Source organism: Mugil cephalus, chromosome 7 (genome assembly GCF_022458985.1).
Source record: "Mugil cephalus isolate CIBA_MC_2020 chromosome 7, CIBA_Mcephalus_1.1, whole genome shotgun sequence".
In the NCBI taxonomy this organism is placed as follows: domain Eukaryota; kingdom Metazoa; phylum Chordata; class Actinopteri; order Mugiliformes; family Mugilidae; genus Mugil; species Mugil cephalus.
Window position 1 is genome coordinate 26713223 of NC_061776.1, and position 26439 is coordinate 26739661.

Sequence of the window (26439 nt, forward strand, 5' to 3'; positions counted from 1 at the left end):
AGCGTCTAGAGACATTTACAGTTGCTATTTCCACTATGTATATAAAATTTAATTGATATGAATTACAGCTGTCAATTTTCCATTTCGCCCCCTGACCCTCAGATAGTTCATCCACACCACTGTCAGACAGAATCCTCTGCAGTCCTCTGTCAGGACTGAGTCCTGATTGGTCGACTTGTTCTGAATCCTGACTTGATCGCGCACTTCACTTCCATTGTGTGTGTGTGTGTGTGTGTGTGTGTGTGTGTGTGTGTGTGATCCAATATGCTGAACTCATACTGAGCTCTCTCTAGCATAGTTGCCATGGTGAATTTCTGACCAGCCAATCAAAGCTTTGTCTGCAGTGTGTGTGCGTGTTTGTGTATAAATACATACACAGAAAAAGTGTATCACATGGTATATAAAGGCAGGCACTACATAAACGCACAAATGTTTAATTTCTGGTCAGAAATAATAATAAAGCACGTCTCTGTCTCTGTCCTCTGTATTTACAACCCACCCCCAGTCTGTTCATCTCCCAGCTCTCCTTCGTGTTATTGCCATGGAAACTCAACAGGGATTGCAGGGTTGCAGCGGCAATGAGGAGAAAGGGTCGACAGTGAACAACGCAAAGGCAGAGGGGCTAAAAAGATGTAGTAAGAATATTACAAAGGACATGGAAAATGTTTCATTTGAAAATAACAGTCAGCCAGTGTCACGTGCCCCTTTATTTCAGCGCCTGTCTTTTCTTGACTCACTGTATTCAGGTCATCTGACTTTCTTGCGGATTACTCTCATTCCTTTCCTACTCCTCATGCTTCTGTATCCCTGCAGTACTATTTTCACATAAAAAAACGTGAGTTCAGTCTCAGTAAACATCTGACGTGATCCAGATTTAAATGACCTTATAATGGTAGAAGTAGACCATATCACTGTCACTCAGGAAGCTATTAATAGTGTGGAACGTTCCAATTAGCACATCTGCTCTTTCACTGAGATAGGGTGAACGTTTTCTGATTTGGCAACTAAACCTGCACCGCATCACTTTGACCAGAAAGGAGAGCAGTAAAAACCTCCCTTTACAGCCGGTATTGTGTGGAAAATAAACTGAAACACTTCTTGCTGTGTGAGTGGTGCAGATAATGGAGCCATTCAGACATTTTACAATCAGCCATTACGGCCAGTAAACATTATTTCAGTGGTTTATATTGATGAATGCCAGCTTGGTTCCTCACAGTCACCACAAATATACGTCATCCATTCAGCTGGTCAAACAGGTAGGGTGTCCACAGTCCTTTCATCTCTGCCCCTGTACACTTTGAGCCTCAGAACAGATGCTTTCAGACAGACAGACTTTAATGATCCACAAGGGAAATGAATTGGTCAGATTAGTAAGGAATAAAAGGTTCTGTACATGCGTTCACTATGGCAGCGGATACAGATTAAGTGCTTCCTTCCTGAGGCCTGATCTGTCCTTTTCTACATAAGATGTAAACTTTTACACCTTCCACAATCTTGAAACAGTTTTCCCGAGTGGATTAATTTATAGGTTTATATGGAATGAGCTACAATGACATTAGTGTGTTTACCTCTTCATTACTTTACATCTGCAGAAACAGAGCCCGGAGTGGGAGGGGAGGAATACATAGAGACTGAGGCAGCTTGGAATGAAACCTTTATTTTGTTACAGAGACACCACTGGAAAACAGAAACTTTATAATGTCCGTGATTATCAGTACACTGTCACTGTATGTGTTCACAAACTCTGATCAAATGATCAAACAGTTGAGTCTATTAGTCACACTGTTAATTCTGCAGTTAGCCCTCAACGTGGTGCTGTGAGTCCAGGTCCCATAGCACGCAGAAATCACCCCAGAGCCCCACTGAAAGCCAGGGCTTGTTTTCACGTGGAGTGCAGTTACAGTCACAGAATGGATGAAGATGACTTCATGTCAGATGCTATCTTTACATGTACACGTCCTTGTTGACAGAGGGGCACACACTGTTTTGGATCCCAGCGTGGAGACTGATTTGGTGTCCGAAAACAGGGGAACCTACATGACCCTTTGCGTTATCTGGCTAAAATGAAATAAAAGTGATCATATAAATTAAGAGATGAAACAGAAGCTTGCTTTCAGAGTGGTTATGCTAGCTTGCACATGCGGTTGAGCCGAATCACTTTTTTTGCATGGAGAAAAAAAAGGTGAGCGGAAGCACACTGAATTCACTAAAGAGAAAAATGAATGAATTATTGACTATAATTACAAAAACACGTGAACGTAAGTAAATGTTTAGTAATTATAAATAACATGATGTAGAGCAGACTAATAGGGCACTTCAGAAACTGCACGAGAATCACATTTTTAAGATGTCTTCAGTATCAAAGTAATCCAGTAACAGTCCGTTTCTCTGTCGCAACATTATCTCATCAGTACGAGAGAATGTGTAATATTGTGTCTTTAATGAATCCAACATGCTTCCACATGTATGATCATGATAAAACATATTTCGTTGCTCTGCTCTGATGTGAGCCAGCAAACATTAGGTAAATACATGGACTGTACAGTATATACAGTGTACATGTAAACATAGCCACTGAGAGATCACATATACTGGATTTCATTAACACTCATGTGATATCATTTCTGTCTCTATCAAATAACATTTCCTCTCTGCATTTTGCTCTCTTTCTGAGGTTTGACATTTCTGATATTTCATTTATGCTGCTAGCTAGAACACTAACATGTTTCATTGGTGCAGATGTTAGTGTACACTATCAGCATAATCCACAACTCAGGCTCCAAACTTCCAAAGTGAAACCTCATATTTCTAAAAAATAGAACTCCTTATCACTGTCTGGCTTTCGGGGATTAACAGGTGTGCAAGTACACAAATAGACATTTAAAAAATGTGATCCTGGATTATGAAACTATGTGGATAATTACACTTTATCTGGTTTCATGTGACAGCAGCTTTTTGTAAATAATTATCTTGTACTAAAATGCAAGTCTTGCACTGTACCAAACAAATGGCAGGCCTGAGTTCAGTCCCCTAAAACCTAGAAATGAAGTTTCAATGTAATTACAGAGAAGAGACTGGTGAATGAAGGGATTTGTAGGCGGACTGACTCCAGGCCTCACTCTAAATGTCTAGTCACCCATGCTAAACATTAGCATTTCCACCACGCTAACAACCCAAACCATTAGTCTGGGTTCACATACACAATATACAGATGAGTATAAAGATACAAATGTCTATTTACAGCAATAGAAACAGGAAACTGATACTGTACTCGATCATTATAAACAGCTAATAGCTCATATCTTCAACTGATTAGAAATCTGATAGAAAATAACAAACCTAAACCTACACCAAGTATCCAATATGACAATTTTACAGCATCAGTTCTTTGTAATATTTTGGAACTTCTTGCTTTGAATCCTAATCCTGGGTTCACGTGACAAAAAAATATAAAAGAGCATTGTCTTTCATACAGTAATATGGTTTCAGCTGGACCGTTATCTATGGGGGTCCAGAAGAACTGTCTTGTTCAAAGAAAAAATGCAACACTGTGGAAAATGCTGAAAATTTCTGTTTTTCCAAGAGAGCAGTTCAAGCACAAAAGTGTGTAGAAAATTCTTTTTACATTTGTGTGTGTACAGAGTTAGGTAGTCAGCTTTACAGATGGTAGTGGGTGCATTTAACAACTCTACACGGTACCAGGCTAGCTGCTTTCCTCTGCTTCCATTCTATGAGCTATACCAACCACAGCCATTACAGTTCAGAACACAAAGCAATATATATATACACACACTTTTCCAAATGAAAAACTAATCCTTCAAATATTTTTACACATCTTCTTTCGGTATTTAGTAAGTAACCTTTTACCATGGTAGTGATCATTGCAGTGATCAGTATTTAGCTTGTGTTGAGCTCTGCGTCCAATGGGAAAACCACACAGCTGGACTGACACTGTCACATCTCCCAGACGAAACATGAGCTTTCCCTTTCAGTTTGCTCAAAGCATTTAGTAAGACTGTTCTACCATGTAGGAAATGAAATGTGTTACAGTTATTCCAAAAGGCCACTGTCAATAATGCACAGTGTTTATCATTATCCTTTTCCTATTAGCAGTGAGGCGCTGAAAACGGAAAAGGGAACAGAACTCTGTAAACTATTTCCTGTTGGATTATATGGAAAATATTAATCATATCTGAATGATTTCAGGATCCTCAAACAACACTTGTAGAATACAACTGATTCCCAAAATATCGGCACAATATTTCCCTCACTGAAGGCCTGACTCTGGGGCATACTGACCATGGTTGCCATGGCAATTAGCAACAAATGTGACAAGGAGATATAAAAAAAATTGTAGTTTACGCATTAATCAAAAATATCTACATGCTGTATCACAACTGTGAATGAAAATGATAAAAATCATAATTATTGTTATAAATATGACTGGTATTTGTAGTTTTCTGTGGATCATTCACATTCATTCAATTTAACATTTTTAGGATAATTTTTTACTGGTTAAATCTATGATCATCGTGTGTATTGTAACCAGTATGTTAAGTAGTATGTAAGTAGGTAAGTAGGTAGTATGAGAAGGTAAGCAGGCCAAAAACACAACTAGGTACCGTTTAGATGAAAGTAAGCTAATAAACTGCTTCTCTTTGAACTAGTTAATAACCATCACCACACACAGACCTCGCTCTCGCGCAACTCAACTTCAACCTGCCTGAACCGTTTTCACTTGCAATAAAGCAGAGTTGAAAAACGAGTAGATTTCATCTGAAAATGAAGCAATGGAACAGCACGTACAGAGGGGGGGTTTGGTCCCTGCTCGTGAGGCAGTAATGACCAGGTACAGTTACATCCTGCTAGTACAATGCTAATTCTTTGACTCACCATGACATCATGTGCAGGGAAACAATTAAAGGGGAGTGTCCACATAATCATTATATTTATTACTTTGTTACGCAATTCCATTTTGGTGCTCACAAATGTTTTGGACACTAAGGCTTCAGTGTATGTTATATGTAACTATACTGCAGCACAGCTGTAGCCGGGGGGTGATAGGTTCAGGACCTCGGGGCTCTCAATACATCAGTCTCTTTATTGTAACTAGTGTTTTTCACTATCTTCATTCTGAACACTTCTGATTTAACTTTGAAATTGTATGAATTCTTAATTTAAAACCGTAAACTACTACTGATACTAAAAATAATGAATCAGATAAACATATGTGACATTATATCATCTGTTAGGAACATTAGGTTTCTAATAATACATTGAGGTCTTGAGTACACCACTCCACCATAGCTATTAAGATTCAGACAAAACTAATGTCAAATTTATTGCATTCTGTCAAAACATACATGAATAGCCACAACATTAAAACCACTGTCAGGAGAAGTGAACAACATTGATCATCTTGTGACAGTCCAGTGTTCTGCTGGGAAATTACTGGATCTGTCATTCATGTCACCTGGTCTCTAAATTCACTAGATATCCAACTGATCAAGTATCTGTGGGATGATCCACAGAGGCCCCTCCCCTCAACCCACAGGACCCAAAGACCCCTGACAACAGGACACCATCAGAGTCACAGCTGTTCTGGAGACACAAGGGAGATCTACACAATGGTGCAAAGGTAGTCATAATTTTATGCCTGATCAGTATATGTCGTGATAAAGATAAAAACAAAAAACAAACAAACATGACACTGCACTTAAGTATTAGAACTTTCAACCTAAGTCATCCACCTTACATATTTGTACTTAGAGCAGGTAACTTGTTTAACTTTAATTTCCACCTGCATGTCTTTTAAATCAAACTAGGTACAATTTTCTGCATCTGATCACAAATATTTCTCAATAAGCTCTCAGACATAGATATACACATGTACTGTATGTGTGTGGGCAGTTTCATTTTCCAGTATACCTGTATCACAGTATTCAAATAGCACTACTGATGAGCGTGACAGAGATAGACACGACTCAGCACCAGCTGGAGACGTGTTGTGGAACGGAGCAATCTTGTCTCACTTATGTCATGTGAATACACAGATCTACACCTCTATTCAGATATCACATCAGTAACACTCGACAATACTTTTCCAACACAGTCATAAAGACAACACTGTCCATATATCTAACTGATAACTGATCATTTTAGTTGCTTTAGGGAGGTTATTGTTAGTGTTACAGAAGGACAGGTCAAGCTGGTTCGCATTAGAGCTCCAAATAAAGAGCTTGTAAGGTGGTGATTTAACAAGTGATATGGTGTGCTTATATTTTTGATAGGGTCCTTATCAACTACTAAAAAGCTAGCCGCTATTTGTCAGTACAGAAGTTATGTCTTTCTGTTGGGTTCACACTCACCTCTGTATTTCCAACATCAGAGTTATACAAAATGCGTCATCTGTTTTTATGTGCATTATCAAATTGCTTATAAAAAGGCTTAAAATATCGCATAAATGTTTTTAGGCTTTGCTGAAATGGAAAAACAAATGTGACTAAGTGTCACTGAATAAATCAGGCTGCACATGGAGCAGGGGAATTCAGTAACCCATGAAGCTTCTGCTCAACTAAAGAAATTCAAAACAGACAAAATGATCAGATCTGCTTCTGCAGTGTCTTAATGGTGCCCAAATGAATGCTGCCAGCTATTTACCTCTCTGACTAGTAAATACAAATAGGAATTCATTTGCATTTCTTCTTCCGATTTAATAAAACATACATTTGGATTGAAAGTTAGTCGGTGACACTGACTGAGATACTAATGCGAATAAGAATGTTAAATGAATGTTTAAATGAATTAAACACAGCAGGACAGAACTGCTCTTAATGTACTGTTGAATTACACTGTGCTCTGCATGCAATGCATTCATTAAGTAGCCCGACTGTTTGTTAACCTGGGCCAGTATGTAATACACATAAGATCAATAAAACCTTCTATACATAAAAACTCAACTAACTGTTTTGGAATAAGTCACTGTATGTGAAGCTCTTTTGTGGCAGTCACAAAAATTTTGGCAAGCATTAACTATAGAGGCAATGATGAATAAATAAACCCTAAATTTAAATCACATGAAAATATATTTTACATCCATATCAAAATATTGTTCCCAGTATTCACACTGAAGTATTACTCTGCAAACATGGAGTGTAAAATCCTGTGCAACCATCTCACTGATAAGTTATTTCAACTTCTCTCTGTCACTGTGCTCTTTGAAAATAGTTTTCAAAGATTAAGCTCTCCTTTCACTGGCAAAATGCTTCGTTAAGTCATCAAAGGTATTCATTACAGGGCTGATGATCCAGCGCCAACCCTCAAATGACCTTCACACTACTCCAAACATTCACATCAGCTTCTGGACACTCTACAAATTTACTGCTAAAAATGAGAAGGAACACACATACACTGAGTACTAATTAAAGGCATCTGTCACATTAAACCATACACTCTTGGTGTATCAGGCTAAAGGAAATATTGGCTTAAATAATTTTGTTTTAGTTGTTAAAAGTTGGAATTAAAATCATACAAAGAATACAAGCCCTTTCCACTCACCGACTGTGTATTCCATTCAAACACCTCAACACACGGACAGCTCTTTACAAGCCCAATAGTAGCAGCGTCATCATCTCCAGCGCCACCTTCTCCAGCGTCACCACCAGCTAAATCTTCATCATGGCCCTGCACCTACAAATGCAATGTGCAAACAGACATCTGACCAGAAGCACAAGCGTAAAGACAAGTGATACAGATGCAATATCTACACAGCAACAACTACACTGTATAGTTACCGAACTGCAGTAACTGTGCTTTCTTAAACTCCACCAACTGTATTCGCAGGCGGGTTCCCATCAACACACTGTCTGCTAAAAGGCAGCACAAACACTCACACAGTATATCAGGGAGACTAGCCCACAAGCCACAAGGCTTTTTCTTTTGACGGCACTTGGGCACTGAGATAAATAAAGAATGTAAACATTGGGCCAAGAAAAGTTTGAGCAACGTTGAATAGTCTGGTAAATGGCAATTTACATGTTCAAAAAGATGTTTCTTCCTCCAACATCTATGTACAACAGCATTTTGCCACTATTTAAGAGTATGAGTTAGGGCCACTACTAATACAGGAAGAAAAAATGAGAACATCTGTGGCATCCTACAGTTTTATGTTTTTGTATAAAAAGAGAGAGTTGTTGAGGCTCCAAACCTTTGCTATTGTTGAGTGTAAGACGTGGCCTCTGGTAGGCAAAAAAACAAAAACAAACAAAAAACAAAACAAAAACTAAAAAAAGGTATTGCTAAAGCATGCAAAAATACATACAATACTCTGAAATATACTAAAATTGCTACTAATTGTAATATGCTGAATCATGTTGACATGACATGATTCTTGATCACTTTTATCACTTTTTACTGTAAAATTTCCCCTTTAATTTTAAATAATTTCTTGTAAAAATTACAGGAACATTATGTTTCATAAACTTCTCTCAACACAAGTTTAACTGTATGTTGTAAATAATTTTGTTGTGTAATATTATGACTTTCTTGCCCCCCCCCCCCCCCCCCTTATTATTTTTCTTTTAAGGTAAGGGATTAAAAATGATTTACAATAATTATATAGTACTTTCTTATATAATAATTATTATTCATTTATTTTATACCTCTATTTAAAATAACTTCGTTGGAAAAATCTTGTATTCAAAAATTAATCAATTCTCATGTACTTGTCATTTCTTTAAATGGCAAAACTTTATTCCCAACATATTTCTTTAGTTTTCTTTCCCTAACAGTGGCCCTAGTACAGCACCATGACTCTACCCATAATACTGACATGATGAGCTAAACTAAATCAAGAAAACATAATTCTTGAGTCTTTGGACTGGAGGATGTTTGTTCAGATAGTTCACATGCTGCATGTGTCAGTGTACATTAGACCTACTACACAGTAAAGATAATTCATATACTCACTTAAAACATAGCATGTTAAAATTAGAGTAGAGCTTGTTTTACTATATTTAACACAACATATGCCCCATGATATTGTTCTTATCCAACACAAACACAATACCACCATCAACTAAGAATACTGTTATTGCCCAGAAGGGACTCCTTGTAGCCCAGACACAATTAAGGCCGTAGGATTAATTTCCCTTGTGGCCACCCACACCCATATGTACAATTACATCACAGTTACAGGCTCTGAATGTAAATTGCCATTTAAGAGCAATGCCATACTGTAAAGTTCATCAATGTGTTTGAAGTGTTGGATATACAATATGTATAAATGTTAGTAATGTTATCACTATCACAGCTGACTTTGCAACTACAGAAATGGGAAAAGAGTTCTTAGGGCTGAATCCACCCTCGCTGGCCAGGAGATCTGGGACAGACCAGAGGAACGAGTCTCTCCTTAAGAGCGAGTCAAAGGGTCAGAAGTTTATTGAGCCCACTAAACTGCCTGGCTTATCCAGCAGCCCATGATAAAAATAAGTAAATAAATAAGAACGCAAGAAAAGATGAACAAAACTCACTTTTTATGCAACTTTACTTAGGGACCTGATCATAGTCCTCTATAACTGGCTGCCTGGAAATAGAGCCAGAGCTAATTGCGTTTGTACTCTATGGCATGTGAACCTATTGAGCCTACAGTACATAGTATAACACAGCATTTGTTTAGTTGGTTACGAAACCAGTGAAAAGCTAGAGGGACACATATAGAGGGGCCGTATATTAGTTTTCCTAGAGTGTCGGATAGACTAAGCTCAATTTTCTTTCATTTTAAACCCATTGTGGAGCTGTATGTGTTTGCTCAAGTCTGACTCTAGTCAAACGGGAATCTTATCACAGGTATGGTTGAACTTAACACTGAGAATGTCATTCTTTATAGGCCAGCCCCAGAGTAGGAGGGGGAGTGTGAGTCAGGATGGGGCGGGGTAAGGTGGGGGGTGGAGTTGGGCTCGGACGGCCAAACATCCCCTGCAACTGCCGGTTTGGGTGGTTGGGATGGTTGGGATGGATGGGGTTTTCTTGGAAACTGCGAAGGTTTTCATGAAAACGATTACTGCTCTCGCTGTCGAGGCGGTTGTTGTCATCACAGACACGGTGGTTGTTGTGGAGATCAGGGGTGGGCCCTCGGTCTGAGACAGACATCATGTTGCTGCCGGTCTTCCTCCTCAGAGTGGACTCACGGCTGGATGAGGCCACTGACTGACAGTCTGAGCCACCATCGCTACTGGCAGCAGTCGCCTCCACTGGAGTGACCCTGATGGTAGTGACGGCCTGTGGGTGGGGGTGGAAAGGAGGAGCAAAGGTTGCAGTGGGGGTAAATTGCATGTTGGAGTTGGTAGAGTTGGGGTTGAAGTGAGTGTTGTTAAAGTTGTAAGTGTTGGGATTGTTAGGATTAAAACTGGGGTGCTGGAAATTGTTTGGATTATTTGGATGTAAGGGATGTAAAGGGTGGACAACATGTGGATGGTTGGTGTATACACCTCCTCCAACTCCTCCTCCCCCTCCGTCTCCACCTCCTTCACTCTCACTTTCGGTCCCTGTCACACTCCTCCTCCCATCTACTGACCCACCATCCCTCAACGAATCACAACTGTCTGTGTGTCTGTTCAGGTCATTAAGGGCAAAAGCTGACTGTCGGAGGGATGCTCGTTGGTCTGGTGGCTTCCATCGCCACGAGCCACTTCCATCAGTGCTCGGAGGTTTCACCACTGGTTTGTTTGATCTGGACTCTGGGTGGGCTTCAACACGGACGATACTGCCACTTCTTTCCAGACCCCCTCCTAAAAGAATAAGACAAATTAATGACTACCAATAGGTAAAACAGCGCTACATACATCGATCATGACCACTCCATTGAGATCGAGATTATGACCACTGAGGGGTGAAGTGAATAACATTGCGACATGTGTTAGTGGGAGGGATACAATAGGCAATAAATGAACATTTTGTCATTTTGGCCAATGTTCTTCTGGGAAACAGTGGATTCTGCCACCCAACTGCATGTGTGACATGCACCACCTCTCTAAACATGGTTGCAGATCTTGTACACCCTTTCATGGAAACAGTATTTTCTGATGGCAGGATAATGCGTCCTGCCACAAGCAAAAACGGTTCAGGAATGGTTTGAGGAGCACAAGTGACAGATGTTGATTTGGCCTCCAAATTCCCCTGATCTAAATCCAATCCAGCATCTGTGAGATTTGCTGGATAATCAAGTGCGATCTATGGAGGCCTCTCACGACTTAGGGTCTGCTAAGGGAACCACTGCTAACATCTTTAACAGGGGGTTTAGAGGAGTCCACGTCTGGATGGGTCAGGGCTGTTTTGGCAGCAAAAGGGAAACACTATATTAGGAAGGTGCTTATAATGTTATGCCTCATCAGTGGAAACACATGATAATTGTTTGCTTTGGTAACCCACATAGTTATTGGGTGTTTGAATGTGCACTGAAGGGAGGGCCAGGATTGTTTGTCTGTTGAGATCACCCTTCAACACACTGCTTTAGGAGCTGATTATTTCATGTTTAAATAGCTGGTTAAATAGCTGAATGTTTAAATTCATAAATCTAAAGCCACAGTGATCATGCTGCTGTTCTTGCTGGGGGATAAATGTTGTCATTCTCCCATTATTTAGTTTCTTCTGCTAAATACCATTGCAACGCTATCTCTCACTATTTGTACATTAAATCCAATCCAATCCTCAGTGGTTGGCTCATTTGTTACAAGCAACACTGTCACATGGATGTAGAGATTATTCATTCATTTTTGTCTCTGAAGAACATACTGGCTTTACATAGACATGAAGCACGGTAACAGAAAAACGTGTCTTTTAATCAAAAGCACGGCCTCGATTAGTGGATCACTGGAAACAAAATGACCCATTACTCAAAATTTCTTATTTATTTTTATGGATCAATTTTAAGATTTTAATGTCTGTTTTACGATTTGTATTTTTCCTGTGACTGTACTGAAAGAAATTGCACTTTAAAACCTAAGAGTGATTCTTAACGCATTATTTCACAAATGCACGTGGTGTCCAAAAACTTTTTTCCACCACTGTATATTAGGCTGTTGGAAGAACAGACCTCCTCCCATTGCCCCAGTGGTGGAGGCAGGTGGTGATGGGTCCTGGTCAGTCAGTGCTCGGTACCGAATAGATCCGGTGCAGCTGACAGTGCTGCCACCATCCTCTGAACGAGGAGAATGAAGCAGACCTTGCTGCTTGGATAAGGCTATCACCTGCAAGTGAAAAAGACATTGAAACATGAGCTATCCCAGATATTTCTGCCGGGATACTTAACTAGGTAATAGTTACCTTTCTTCTGATCTTGTCACATAACTTTTGACTTTTCATTACATTTTTAAAGCACGTTGATCTGAAGAGTTCAAGGATCAAGCATCAAGGATGAAAGTGACATCTACAGAAACATAAGCTCTTTGTTTTCTTGTATGACTTAATTTGGCAATAGAGAAAGTTGGTAAAAAACAACAACCATCCAATTAACTGCAAACACATCAGCACAGACTGTGCTATATTTATGTAATGGTTGTGTCTGAAGTCAACACACACAATAAAAGACACTTAAGGGTCTTATAGACTTACATACTTCATACATTCTTATATTTGCATTTCAGTTTTCGTTTTCAAGGTGTTGCATAATTTGCTGATGGCAAGGTCAAGGTGAACAATATTATGCAGAGACAATGCAGAGAACAACTTTATCCTGACAGGAAGAAACCTCAGACAGAGAAAGACTCAAGGTGGGCGGCCATCTGTTTCAACCAGTTGGAGTGAGCAGAGAAAGCGAGAAAAGAAAGTTCTGCACTCCTCCATTTTGTATCTTCCCTGACAGATCACTCTCTCACTAGGTGACATGGAAATAATCATCTCATCTCATTTCAACTTCCATACTGCTTAATCCGAACTAGGGTCATGGGGGTTGCTGGAGCCTATCCCAGCAGGCATCAGGAGAGAGGAGGGGTACAACCTGGACAGGTCGCTAGTCTATCACAGGACTAACACAGAGACAAACAACCATTCACACTCACACTCACACCTAGAGTCAATTTATAGTCATGTCTTTGGATATGGGAGGAAACTGGAGTACCCACGTGAAAACAGGGAGAACATGCAAACTCCACCCAGAAAGGCGAGCTAGACTCGAACCTGGACATTCTTGTGGGCACTGTGGGAGGCACCAGCGCTAACCACCGAGCCGCTGTGCCGCCCAACATGGAAATAATTTGTGTCTAAATGATGCAGGAACAGGTGGCTGTCAACACACCACCTAATGCACAGCACGGACAAGCATTCTACAAAGGGGTTTAATCCCTGATGGTGGACCGTTGCTAGCAAACATAGTCTAACTCTCAAAGATGCTTCCCAACTATCATACCAGACCTTTACAGGTAGATGCTCCGTGCCCAGTGTTTTACCTCACACTGCGCTCTGTTCAAGTTAGCACCCACCACAAGCTCCTCTGCCTCTAATTTTAGTTCTATATACTTAGAAAAAACCTACACACGCCAGTGGACAAAAGCACAAGTCGTATAACTGATTTGTACATGCTGAGGATACAAGTAGCCTGAATGAAATGAATGCACTGCAATAAGTGATTGACTTGCTTTAAATAAACAGCAGACAAACAGAATGGCATAAGTCATTGAAGTTAAAGGAAATAATGAATAACCTGCATGAGGCGGGGCTGTCCTCCAGCACTAAGCGGCCTGCAGGGGATGGTAGTCTTCTCAGCCACTCTCAGCCACTTTTCCCTCACTGACCCACCTCCATCCATAATGCTGTCCTCCGATTCACTCTCCTGATCCCTGCAGGTGGTATTTTCCTCTTCAGGAATATGAACTAGTTGGGAGGATCCAGGCCGGGGTTGAATAGAAACTCTGGCTCCACCAGCCATTCCGCTGCTGCCATTGTGGGCCATGTGGTTATGATTGACCATGGGAACAGAGCTAGCTGCTAGTTTCATGTACTGAGCTGGTATGTGACCCCCAGCGCGCAGTTCTGCTTCCTGGGCCATAGCTGAGGGCAGGTGGGTTCCACCACGGAGCTCTGCCTCTAGGCCCATGGCAGATGGTTCAGAGGAGCAACGCAGTTCCATGTTCCTCTGAGGAGATGAAGAGGTGGCTGGTCTTATTCCATCCATCACCTGCAGAGACAGCTTTCTGTTGTCATTCTTGTTCTTCCATTGGCTGAGGAGCTGTTTGGACCGGGTTGAATCCATTGAGGCGTGGATGGAAGCGTGACGCCGTGGAATGCGACCCTCGTCTAGTGAGGAGCCTCCGTGGGACCTGTGGGAAGAGATTAAGAAACTAAAGCAGGAGAAGAAGACTGTTACAGGAGTGACCTCATGCTGTCTCCCAATGTGATAAGCTCAAATAAACATCCACAACAGAGGATTAGAATGGAACCCTTTGGCTATCAAGGAGAAACAAAGCCAGTTTATGAACACGCATTACTAATTCATGCTTCTGAATTAACAGACAAAATATTTGAGTAGATTCTCATCTGTCTTTAACCAGCCCTAGATGACAACAACAACTCTCTAGTAGTCAATTATTATTGCTGTTAATAATAATAATAATAAATACTGACCTAAATCTCTAGCAATGCAGCATGTAGCATTTTGCCACATTTGATCCTCTAAACTTGTATAAAAACATGTATAGAAATCTGTATAATACCATTGTTTGGAGTTAAGTTGATTAATTCCTGTATTAATTAATATTTAATCTGAGAGCAACACATTTCACATTACTGTGCACAACATAATTCCCAACTATACAGTACACTGTGACCTGTGCTGTGCAGAGCAAGCAGCTCATTCTAATTATTGGTTTTGCTCTTTTCAATCAGGTAGTGCTGCTGTCTAAAGTTTTTAGGCTAGTGGACAAAAGTGAAACATGTCAGTCCAGACAAATTCAATCCACTATTGTTCTCTCCTTCAAGAGTAGTGCTCTGTTTATCACAGCACTTCAAAAATGTATATCATAGAGAAAATGACACGGCACAGCATTTTGTACTGATTGCCTTATGCCTGAACTACCAAATCACTATTAGCTTAAGTATTTGAAGCTTAAGGATTTGGTGTTTTTGTGGACTATTACAGATTAGTTTCAGAGGACCTCCACTTACCATACCTGACAATTATTCATGACAAAAACAACTCAACAGCGCTCATTTGGGTATCAAGGTGTACCCCTAAAAATATACCCAGGAAAACGGCAGTGTCCCCCAAAACGTGTGGCACCAAATGTGTTCTGGTCTTGGTTACTACTCTTGAACTTCACTGTCAGGAATGATGCCAGTGTATGTCTACGACACTGGGCTGATTTTAACTTCTTCTACTGAAAGTTGAAAACTTCTCTGTGATAATGGACCTGTGAACCTGTAATGAGGATTTCTAACCTTACAACTAGTTTGAAAGTCAGACCTGATGGGATAAGTTGCTTACACCACTGTGACATAGAAGCATGATGAACTGCATTAACACTGACAATTTAGTGTATCCATAATTCCGGAAGCAACTTTCGACATGAGGAGTATATATTTTCAGTAATCACAGAATCTGGATTTTACAAAAGAGTAGAGGTTGTATTAAGAATTTCTAACCAGTAAATATTAGACACAGATTATTCAGCGCAAACAATTTGCTTCTGTGGTGATTTATTGTTCAGGAAAAACACCACTTCAACAGTGAACCCTCACCGTGATCTATGAATCTTTCGTATAATTTGTGCTCCAAAGTGGAGCTTTTCAAGCATTTCCAAATGAGTCGCTGTCTCACTTCCACCCACACAGAGCTTCGTGTATCTTCATCAGATGAACAATCAATCCTGTCACCTCTTAAATCACTTTTCTATGCTTTCCTGTGCATATTGATGTTGGTAACAGAAGAGCCAAAACAATGCCAAAGGAAATTAAACACTGTATTTTATATTCTCCATCCTGAGAACAGTGGACAGACAGCTGTGACTTAAACATACTGTTAACAGCCAAACATACGCTTTTTCATCCCAGTGCTGGCACAACCACTGTGGAGGATACAGCTGCTGAAAGAGGTTCATTCAAAGACTAATCCTCATCAGTCAAGGCATAAAAGTTTTTCCACCGATTCTGTTAACATTCACAAAAACATGCCAAGAAGTTGTTGAATGACTCACTATGATCTTTGTTCATATGCTCATTATAGCCCAATATATTTATTCCAGTATTGGTAAATCACACAATTCCATTCATGCTTCTCCTCCTTCTACTGATTAACAGTCTGGCAGATTCTTGAAAAACTCCAAGAAAGACCAAGGTAGCCACTGAAAGTGCCACATGAGCTTCACCAAAATTTGCAGTTTGGCTTTCTGAGACTAATCATATGTTAAAGCAATTGTACTCTATATTTGGCGCTTCTGAGATAAGGTGCCCAGTAAAGTCTATGTTTATCCTGTAGGTTTCTACAAACCTGACTAATCTCCTGGAACACGCCTCAGGCTGCTTTCTGTTAACCTTGAAATAGTTCCCACTATGTTGAAACAGGGCATGACTAGTCAGCCCTGATCTAAAAGTCAGCTTCCCATCAAAACTGAACCTGTGGACATACTCTTTTTTAAAATAGCTACCTTGGCAATGTGCTGCTGCTGAAGCTCATCATGTTGTCACGGTTGCCTAGTGGACTGGATGGAGTTATCACCTCCACCTCAGCGCTGGCTCTCTTCAGATTGGAGAGAGAGGGCTCTCGATAGGAGGAGCTACGTGTCAGGATGGGCCCTGTTTGGTCAGGGGACAAAGTGTGGGAAGAAGTCCTTGTAATGATGGGCTCTGGTTGGCTGGGAGCCAGGGTGTGGTGTCCTATCAAGGGATGACAAAGGCCAAACTGTTTGTCAGACAAATTAGAGATGGATTAGATGAGGATAATGATAAACAGACACTTGTGCTTTATATCATATCTGCTCAACATTTGAAGTGTCAGCTTCTGTCACATTTGAAATTTCACTTTTACATTTCTGTCTTGAGGGTCTGGTAACGTAACTAATATAATCCTCGGATTAAGTCATAATATTCGTAGTTGTTGTGATGTAATGGCATGGATTTACCTTGGTGACTGTTGCTAATTGCTGATTGGCTAACATTGGGCAGGGAGGAAAGGGGAGGCTCTCTTAAGATGGGTATAGAGGGTCGACTTCTTGAGCGATCTTCACTAGGCTGGAAATTCCCCACTGCATACACTCCCTGCATGCAAAGGCACACGAAGGGAGACAGGATGAAGCATGGACCAAACACAGAACACCAATAATAAGGATTAAACTAATGAGCACATGATCTCCAGGTTATCAGTGAAATCACTTAACAATACAGAAGTCTGAAATTACAGTTTTTGTATTTGAACAACTGCTTTATGTGCTGATGCACAGAGGAGTAACGTGACTTGAATGCAGTGGAGTTCAATTCAATTTAATTTTATTTATATAGCATCAAAAAAACAATACAAATTGTGTCAAACCCGTCCTGAAACCACCAGAGCAAGCCTGAAGCTCAACTCAGTGTGACCATAGACACTGTTTAGTTTTGATATACCTATATATTTACTTGAATATGTTCACTGGATTTCCTTTCCTTTGTTTGTACACACAGAAACAAAGAATATGTCCTTTTTTTAATAGCTTACCACCACAACCTACTTCTTCGCTTGATGGCACGAGTGATGTTTCCATTTTTACTTGAGTAAAGAATCTGAATACTGATTTAATTAATAATTATTGCCAGTTTCACCCTGTAATGCATCACACACCTCAGCAATCCTGCTTCGTCTCAGCCAGATCAGACACAGCCAACGTTATGAAATTTATAGGTTGTTGGAAACATGCTGCTCTAGCAGTACACCTGTACACCTGGAAGAAAAACTGTTTATCGGTAACATGATTGCATTTTGCTTTGTGCAATCAACTAACCTTTCCTGCCAAACCTGACCCAGTGCGGTACTAATCCACTAAAGCACACAATCAAGTGGAGGCTGCCAGTGACCCTCAACTGATCTATTTTGCCTCCCATTTTTTTGTTCTTGTGATATAGAATACAAAACACTTAAACACTGTGCAAAGTTCATAATGTTTTAAATCAACTCTATAGAGTGTGAAACCACAGGAAAGTATAATCATCACAGAGGTCAGGTCTTTTCTTATGTATGTACCTCTATTTGCATAAAAAGCTGGCTATCTACCAGTGAAACTTATTTGGTTTAAGTGTGTCAAGTATCTGGTGATTCAGGATCATGTGACAGGGAGGTGTTGGTGAGGAGCACAGACTTGCATATTTGTAGCCACAGATCCTTCCGGCAGGAGAAAGCAGAACAACAAAAGTGTAGGCAGCTGAAGGGTGCTGTGTCCATGTGGGTGTGTTCAGTTCAGTCTCATGTCTGTGTGTGTATGTTGGACGTGTCTATCTGAGATTGTGTGGGCTGGAGGGTGATGGTGTGTGGGTGGTTCTCAACTGTGGAACTATCCACCACTTTCTACACAAGAGTTGAACATCTATGTATTCTTTCACCAGTCTTTGAATTTGTTCTAAACCACATGCACTGCAGTAGCAATAATAGGTTGAAAATGTATTGTGACTAGTAAGTTCAACATTAGCATAAACCCTGAAAATAGGAGAATAAAATGGGAAAAATGCACTGAGTGACATTTAATATAGCTCACAACAACCACTTCAAGACAATAACCAATCCACGCCTCTCTGTGGACCTCCATGATAAACTTGTGTAGAGGAACTGATCAGTGTAAACCCATTATAAACCCAGTATAAACCCCTTTTACCAACAATGTCCTGGTTGAAAATTCAAGTAAACCCCAAATAACATTGAACAGCAAGAATTATATTTGTAATTAATGGACTGTTACCAGATAAACAGCAATGGCAGCTCCCAGTAGCCAACCACAGTAGACATCTACGGGGTGGTTTTTGAACTGGATGATCCTGGTTAACCCAGCTAGGATGGCCAGCATAACGAAAGAGAAAACCAGGAGAGGCTTCAGTAGCTTGGCTGAGTCTGTCAGCACTGTGTTGAAGTACATCTGAAACACACAATGTCACATTTTCTGCTATTACCTTTGAATACATCTGATTGATTTGATCTATGTTGGCTGTCGATGTAAGTTAACATAGTCAGCAACAAGTCTCATTCTGCATACGTGTGTGCCTGGTAAACGGTACACTTACTGAGATGTAGACAGCAGCAAATGCAGCCAGAGTAGCATGCTGGGAGGGGAAAGACTTCCTATGAAGACAGGAAGAAAAGGAAGAGTGTTCTTTATGCAAATTATCACATTGAGACAGCTAAGGGCAATACCGAATATTCATTTGTAACAATGACTTTCATAGAGTAAAGAGGTGTGTGTGTGTGTGTGTGTGTGTGTGTGTGTGTGTGTGTGTGTGTGTGTGTGTGTGTGTGTGTGTGTGTGCTATCAACTCGACAAAAGCAGGTGTTTAATAAATGCAGTGCGTGAAGGATAACAAGGAAATAACCTTCTGACTTTGGTATCAGGTTTGTCAGTTTTTAGAACATTTCAGGTTCAGGTTTTATGCATAACTTGTAAAAATCAAGTGGGGAAAGCTGCATATGACGCGTATTAATAAATCCTTCATGGAACATGAGTTGATTGTCCATTGTTTTGTCCACTGATTATTAAATGGGTTGCATTGAATTCCACCTGACAAACCATCGTCGAGAGAAAATTACAGTTTAGTCTGTTTATACATTTGCATAAAGAAAGTTGTCTGTAAGAACCCTGTTTACACAACAGCAATAATCTTATAATTATGCAGATGAAATGGTGTTTTGAGATTTAATTAAAAATACCCTGGTATTTTTGAAGGTGCTCAAGATGACTGAGGATGTCTGCTATGCTGAAGTGGAACTGCTCAGCAGTGTGTTATGCATGGATTATGTTGCTGTATTAGAAAGTGTAGTTGAGTCATCCATGCTGTTTGGATTTTGTGTAGTTAGGAAGCACTTCGGCAAAACATGACATTTGCTGTGGTTCTGATTCTTTGTTGCGTATTTGTAAAAATATAATATATTTGAGTTTCCTGTTTTATTTAAGTTCCTTTGTTTCCTGTCCATTGTGCCTCCTTGTGTTTAACTTTGATTGCTGATTGGTTTCTCTTTGTATACTCCGCCCTGATTAGTTTCACCTGTGTCTTGTCATCCCTCTGTCCCTGTGTGTATATATAGCCCTGCCTTTCCTTTTCGTGTCGTTTTTGTCCCACGATCCTGTCACCTGTGTTCGTCTGGGCTCGACTGTTCCATGTACTACATTTTCAGTTGAGGGGACTAGATATGCTAAGCCTGTGTTAAGTGGTCTGATAAACGCCCCACATGTTTGTAATCTTGACAGGCACTGGATAATGTTTCAAGTGTTTTCAAAGTGTGTTGGGGTGGATCCTATGTCTATGTATATTTCCCCTCGCAGATGAATACTAGCAAGATTTGAATAATTATGCAATGATGACATACTACAACCTTCACACTCCACCACTACTATTTAATATGTAATAATTATAGTATCATGTTGTTGAATCCTTATACAAAATGATCACAAGCATATGTGTGATCTATTATTGATAAACACAAGGTCTGATTGGGTGGTACTGTGCTACAGTGGTAAGCACCACTTGCCTGCATGGTTTCCTTCTATATGGTTGACATTGATAATCCTAACATCCAGCCGTATATATAGAACGTTTCCTTTGACTTTCAGTGACACAACTCTGGCCCTGATGTTGAAAAATGCAACAGCCACATTACAATTAAATAAAGTGTATTCCTAAGCATGGATAATGTGTGTGTATGTGTGTACAAAAACTCAACATCAAAGATGCGTATAATCTCAACACCCCCACACACATTCTCTGACACACTGACTTGTTCAATCACACATTCTCTCACAGTCAGTAAAGAAAAGCCTCACCTCCCAGCATTGATGAGTCCTATGTCTTGGCCAGAGCAGATATCCTCCAAAATAAAAGCTTCATCACAAGTGGACATGTTAATGTGGGTTAAGTTGGGTTTGCACACATCAAGCCAATATGGAGTATGTTGACCAGTGGACAGCTGAAGAATGTCAGTTATCAGAGCAGTCACACACAGGCCGAAGATATGAACACCTGTGAACAGAGTACAGCAGAACTGTACTAATACGTAACATATGCAACTGCAGTTCATGGTGTGTTTTATTCTGTTATCTGTATCTTATTTAGCATCTTTCTTTTGTTCAGTTCAGTTTACTGTCACATTTTCCTAATGTTGAGAGTAAACACCTCATCCATCTGTTTGTTTTTGACAATTATGTTGCTCTTAAAGCTGTTGCATTTTGTCCTTTGTGTATCAGTGTCTCTGTTCTTGCAGCGATGTATGTAATCAGCTGTAGTTCAATGCATGTGTCCTCCCACCTATGAAGCGTACAGCTCTACGAATGTAGGAGTTGAAATTACAGCCTGCAGCATTGATGTTGGCCTCCGTCTGTGTGGCTGATGACCTCCTCGACAGATAGCAGTACAAGATGGCCTCTCCAATCAAAATCTACACACACACAAAAAAAGATAAAGAAAATAGAAAATTCTTTTTTTAAGTCACCTGATAAATTTGTCTCATTAGCCAATTAATAGCGTTTAGTGTCACTAATACATAACATTGAGAAAAGCCCAGTAGACGAGGTCTGTGAAATATGGCCAACAGCTAATAAAACAACTAAGTGAATCATGAGTTGAGTGAGACTACATGAGACTATGTCTCTTTTGAGATCAGAAATAATGCCTTTCTAGTCTTACAAATGTTAAGTTTAAATTAAATAACAACAATACAAATTTTTGCTTGTGCGCTTTGAAGTCCTGCTATGACGAGACCAGACCAGGCAACAAATCCTACCTAATTTTAGTGACATTTAAAAATATTAAATTGCGGCTTAATTAACATACGTTCACCTACACAATTACTCTTGTTGTGCTACTCTAAATATTAGCATTTATTTCCATTTCATAATTGTGGCCATAGTGTAAAGTCATGTTTTAATCAAAATGTAAGAATTAACAGCAGTGTAAATTTCAAACCAATGCATAGGGTGCAGCGTCGGTAACAATACAAAATGTCTCAAGACGCTTTACAAAGCCCAGTCTGAAACTTCCAGAGAAACCCTGAAGGCAATGAACAGAAAAAGGAAAAGCTCCCTTTTAACAGGAAGAAACCTTGAGCAGAACCCAGCTCATATGGAGGAACCATCTGCCTAAGCCAACCAGGTAGAGACAGAGAAGAGAGAGAAGAGAACATATATACATGGCATTTCTGTTTGAATGATTTTCACATGCTTCATGAATCATGAAGTGGAACTGCAAAAAGTATAAAAAGATTTCCACTCTGGAGTTCCCTGTACGGGGACCAGAATGTATCTGTGTATCTGTATCTGCAACACAACCACTTTAAAGGTTTAGACAAACTGCCCTGTGGTGCTGAGAAACAAATCTCAGCAGCAAAGCAGGATTACAGTTGATTCAATAAAAATGCCTTGAAGAAATACATTGGAAAAGTGGATACACTGGTTATTATTACCTCATTGGAGATGTATTATAATGTTTGCTTGCTGGTAAGTAACAGTCTATATAGATCACCACACATTTAAGATGGATTGAAAAATAAAAAAAAACTAGGAACCATTTCATGCTAGAGATGGTAGTTAGTTTGAAAGAATAGTATCCTGGCTTATTTCCATTAAATGTTAGTGTAGTGTGGAAACTACTTTGTGCTTCTACTCACACTCCTACAGCATTATAATTTTAAATCTGCCAAAAACACTTCTGGCAGTGGAAAGATAGCTTTCCCTTTGAAACATCATTTACAGTTCCATGTCTTCCATGTCTTCGTTTAGATATAAAAAATGATCTGGCATAATAACTTACTATTCCTAATAGTCAGTCATATATTTCCTTGTTCAATATTTATTTATGGCAATCACTAGTTTGTAGAAGAGCTAGCTTTAATGAGACCTTACAGTATCTTGGTGTGGGCCACTCAGTACATGTAAACCGAGTCCCTGAAAACAGTAAGTGTGTTAGGGGCCATTCAGACTTCGCTATTTGAATGTGTTTTCTGTGAACCCATCACAAATAACGAACTGAAAATAACTTTTTCCAAACTTGACATTTTGAATATGTCTCCAAATGCACCTCAAGATCTGATCACAGTGTTGCCTCCTGTATGCAAATAAATGCCATCATCATCATTGCAAACAGCAGTTGTATCTCTAATGGAGGGTGAACCGCTACATCAGAATTACAGACAGTAGTTCTCAGGAGACTGTTGTATTATTGTTATTGTTGTATAAGAATGGATGAGTGTTTTTTTCTCAGATCCCTTTCAAATGTGGTCTGAGATCGAAACTCTCAAATGCGTCCTCACTGTGTCCTGGGTATGTCCATACCTGAACTTTAACTGGCCACTTGAGGTCTGAACAGGGCCTTAGTTACATGTAGATATTACAGTACTGTGAGGTCCAGTGTGGAGGTAGAAAAGGTACATATGTACTTACAGTAGCGGTGGGAATGGCGAAGGCCAAGCTGAAAAGCAGAGGCAGTGGGCAGACTTCAAGTCTGGGCAGGATGTAAGGCAGGGACAGGCTGCGGTCATTACAACTGTACCCAGAATGCACTGGCTGGAAAATATCCGTCAGCTCCAGAAAATACAGACTGACAACAGAGGAGGCCAGGATAGGGAGCTGTAACAAATAATGAAAAACATTATAAAACAAATGAGAAAACTGTTCAAATGATAATGTAATGTCTTCACAATCACTTTAAAGACCTGGTAAAGAAAGAAAGAGCGGTCTCAGCTCACATACATCTTCACACATGGAAGGTTTGATGATGATGACAAACACACGCAGAAGCTAACTGGATAAATCGGGTGCATCTTAAAGAAACTTTACAAGTCCAGTTGTCTTTGTCATTGTCAATGTCTTTTTAGGGATGTATCATGACCTGGTGACGGACCTTCACAGATGCACATACTACATATTGATAAACACACAATCTTGCTTGAGATTTTATGCCTTGAGATGGTAGTGATAGGTGATGATGCCCTTTCCTCTTCATGAAATCAACTAGGGGGTTCACACCATGACTGGCTTGTGTGGAGGCAAGAGAACAGTACGTCCCCTTTTATAATTCTGGAACACAACTACTAATTCAATGCACCACTATCATTGTCTCCTCAGGGATTGTCATAGCATGTGCAGTGTCATAGGTTGTTTTTGAAAACAATACAAAAACTGAGAGACCATAACCTAATCCTAATATGTATATATAACAAAACCATACAAATGTTGCAAAGCTAAACAAGACCATCTATTGAACATTGAGCTGCTGCTTGTGCCTTGCACACACAATATGATATCAGGAGGATGCTGACAACATAAAGGACAGCGTCTACTTGGCTGCACTGTAAACAAATAAGCAGCTGTTCAATATACTGAAAATGTATGTCCTGTTAGCAGTCCTAACAACTGTCCAAGAATGATATGTTAATTTTAAGTTGTGAGGACGTCCTACTGCAGGTAGATTCAGTCAGAGCAAAGCATTTCAGAAAGGAACACATCTGGTACACCACGTACTTAAAAAAAAATAAAGGGTTTATTATCCAGCTCTTTTTTTGTCTGCATTATGTTTGCCTGTTTACTTTCACACACTCCTTATTGTAACTTATTGTACCTTTTTCTTGCACAAGCTAATTACTACATCTCAGTAACCCTGGTAGCAACCCTAAGGCGTTAATGCACAATTGTTTATTGGCTGCTCTAAATGCAAAATAATACTCTTGTTCCCTACCCTTGAAAGCATGTTATTGTAACCTTTATATATCTATATATATATATATATATCTATATCTATATCTATATATCTATATCTATATATCTATATATATATATATATACATATATATATATATATATATATATATATATCTATATATATATAGATATATAAAGGTTACATATATATATATATATACGTATATATATATGTATATATTTATATATATATATATATACATATGTAGAGAGAGAGAGAGAGACAGAGAGAGACAGAGAGAGATGAAATCATCATTACATCAATTAGCTGCTCAACAAAAATTTAATCAAAACGGCTTCTGGTAGAATTTAAAGCAGCGTGACTCCTTGATTAGTGACAAGCATCTTCCAAGACATCCGCTAAGATGCCTTTTAATAATCAGCAGCAGTTTGCCACGTTCCCTTATACAAACAAGTGGTAAAAAGGATGGACATTAACTACACAGATATTGAGCTTTGGCTCCTGGCTATTTAAATGAACAACTATTTGATCTGCCTTTTAGCCTGAAGCTCCCAAATGTTTGACCAAAGACTTTCGCAAAGATCTGTCACTGACAGTGAAATGTTCTCAATTTCCATAGTCTGAGCATACATGCCCAAAAGTAAAATACTTACTTTATGAAGGTTTTGTTCAAAGTTAATGTGAATGTGTTATGAATTCAGAAGAACTCATTTGATTTGTCAATGTATAACATGAGTCTATTGTCACACTTTGTGAGGTTGTATCAGGGGGCTGTCAGCTACACGTTTATGTGCTAATATTTGACACTTACCACTAAAAAGTACAAGTGAAACTGATTAGAATGAAATAGGTTTACAGTAATTTGGTCATAAGCCAAAGTACTAGGGAAACATTTTGGGATGATCCCATGGTGAGACAAACAACATGAAAAAGAGGGACTGGTGCAGTAAATGTGTCTTAAAGGATTAATTATCAAACCGATTTATCAGCCAGCAGCATTTTTGCTGCAGTCTTATGAATCTCCTGATCTCGTGGTTACATGGGAAGATGTGGACATGGCTCATAAACTAAGACCCTATTGAAAATACCACAAGAGGGGGCCATTCATTTAGAGTTTAGTCGTGAACAGGGTAAACACGCAATTTGAAGGCAGCAAATGTCACGAATATTGTACTCAGTCGGAGCAGGCAAGTACTATTCAGTTCAATAATCAACATCTCTTCAAATACCCAGTCTTGCCACTTCCATTCTGCCAGATTGTAGACTCTGCTTCAAGCCAAATTACTAACCTGTTTTTGCTGTCACTATATTCATGCTGCTATTTCCCTTGACTAATCCCGTACAGCCTTACTCCAACTCTTTCACGAGCCCTGCTTCCTTGTATTTAAACCCCTTGGTCCCCACTGTAGGCCGATGTTTCAACTAACTCAGCATCCCAGATCCTCTCCAGCCTGGCAACGCCCCCAGTTCCTCACTCCTCCTCTCTGTAATTTCCCTCTGTCACCCTGCACCTTCTGCTTTGCTTGGCTCAACTCCAACTCCAGATGACATCAGACCCAGCTGTCTATC

General features: G+C 39.7%; 1 protein-coding gene across 1 annotated transcript in view; it reads right to left on the reverse strand.

Moving 5' to 3' along the window:
• Nucleotides 1-1637: 1637 nt before the first annotated feature.
• The window catches only part of plppr4a (phospholipid phosphatase related 4a), a 30477-nt gene continuing 5675 nt past the window's right edge, over nucleotides 1638-26439 (reverse strand). The window contains exons 2-11 of the mRNA XM_047589687.1: nucleotides 23592-23777; nucleotides 21463-21592; nucleotides 20982-21177; nucleotides 19231-19288; nucleotides 18912-19085; nucleotides 17109-17244; nucleotides 16635-16863; nucleotides 13697-14312; nucleotides 12092-12245; nucleotides 1638-10787 (exon numbers count right to left, since the gene is read on the reverse strand). Coding sequence (XP_047445643.1) covers nucleotides 9874-10787; nucleotides 12092-12245; nucleotides 13697-14312; nucleotides 16635-16863; nucleotides 17109-17244; nucleotides 18912-19085; nucleotides 19231-19288; nucleotides 20982-21177; nucleotides 21463-21592; nucleotides 23592-23777 — 2793 coding nt within the window. The 3' untranslated portion in view covers nucleotides 1638-9873. The remainder of the gene's footprint in view (nucleotides 10788-12091; nucleotides 12246-13696; nucleotides 14313-16634; nucleotides 16864-17108; nucleotides 17245-18911; nucleotides 19086-19230; nucleotides 19289-20981; nucleotides 21178-21462; nucleotides 21593-23591; nucleotides 23778-26439) is intronic.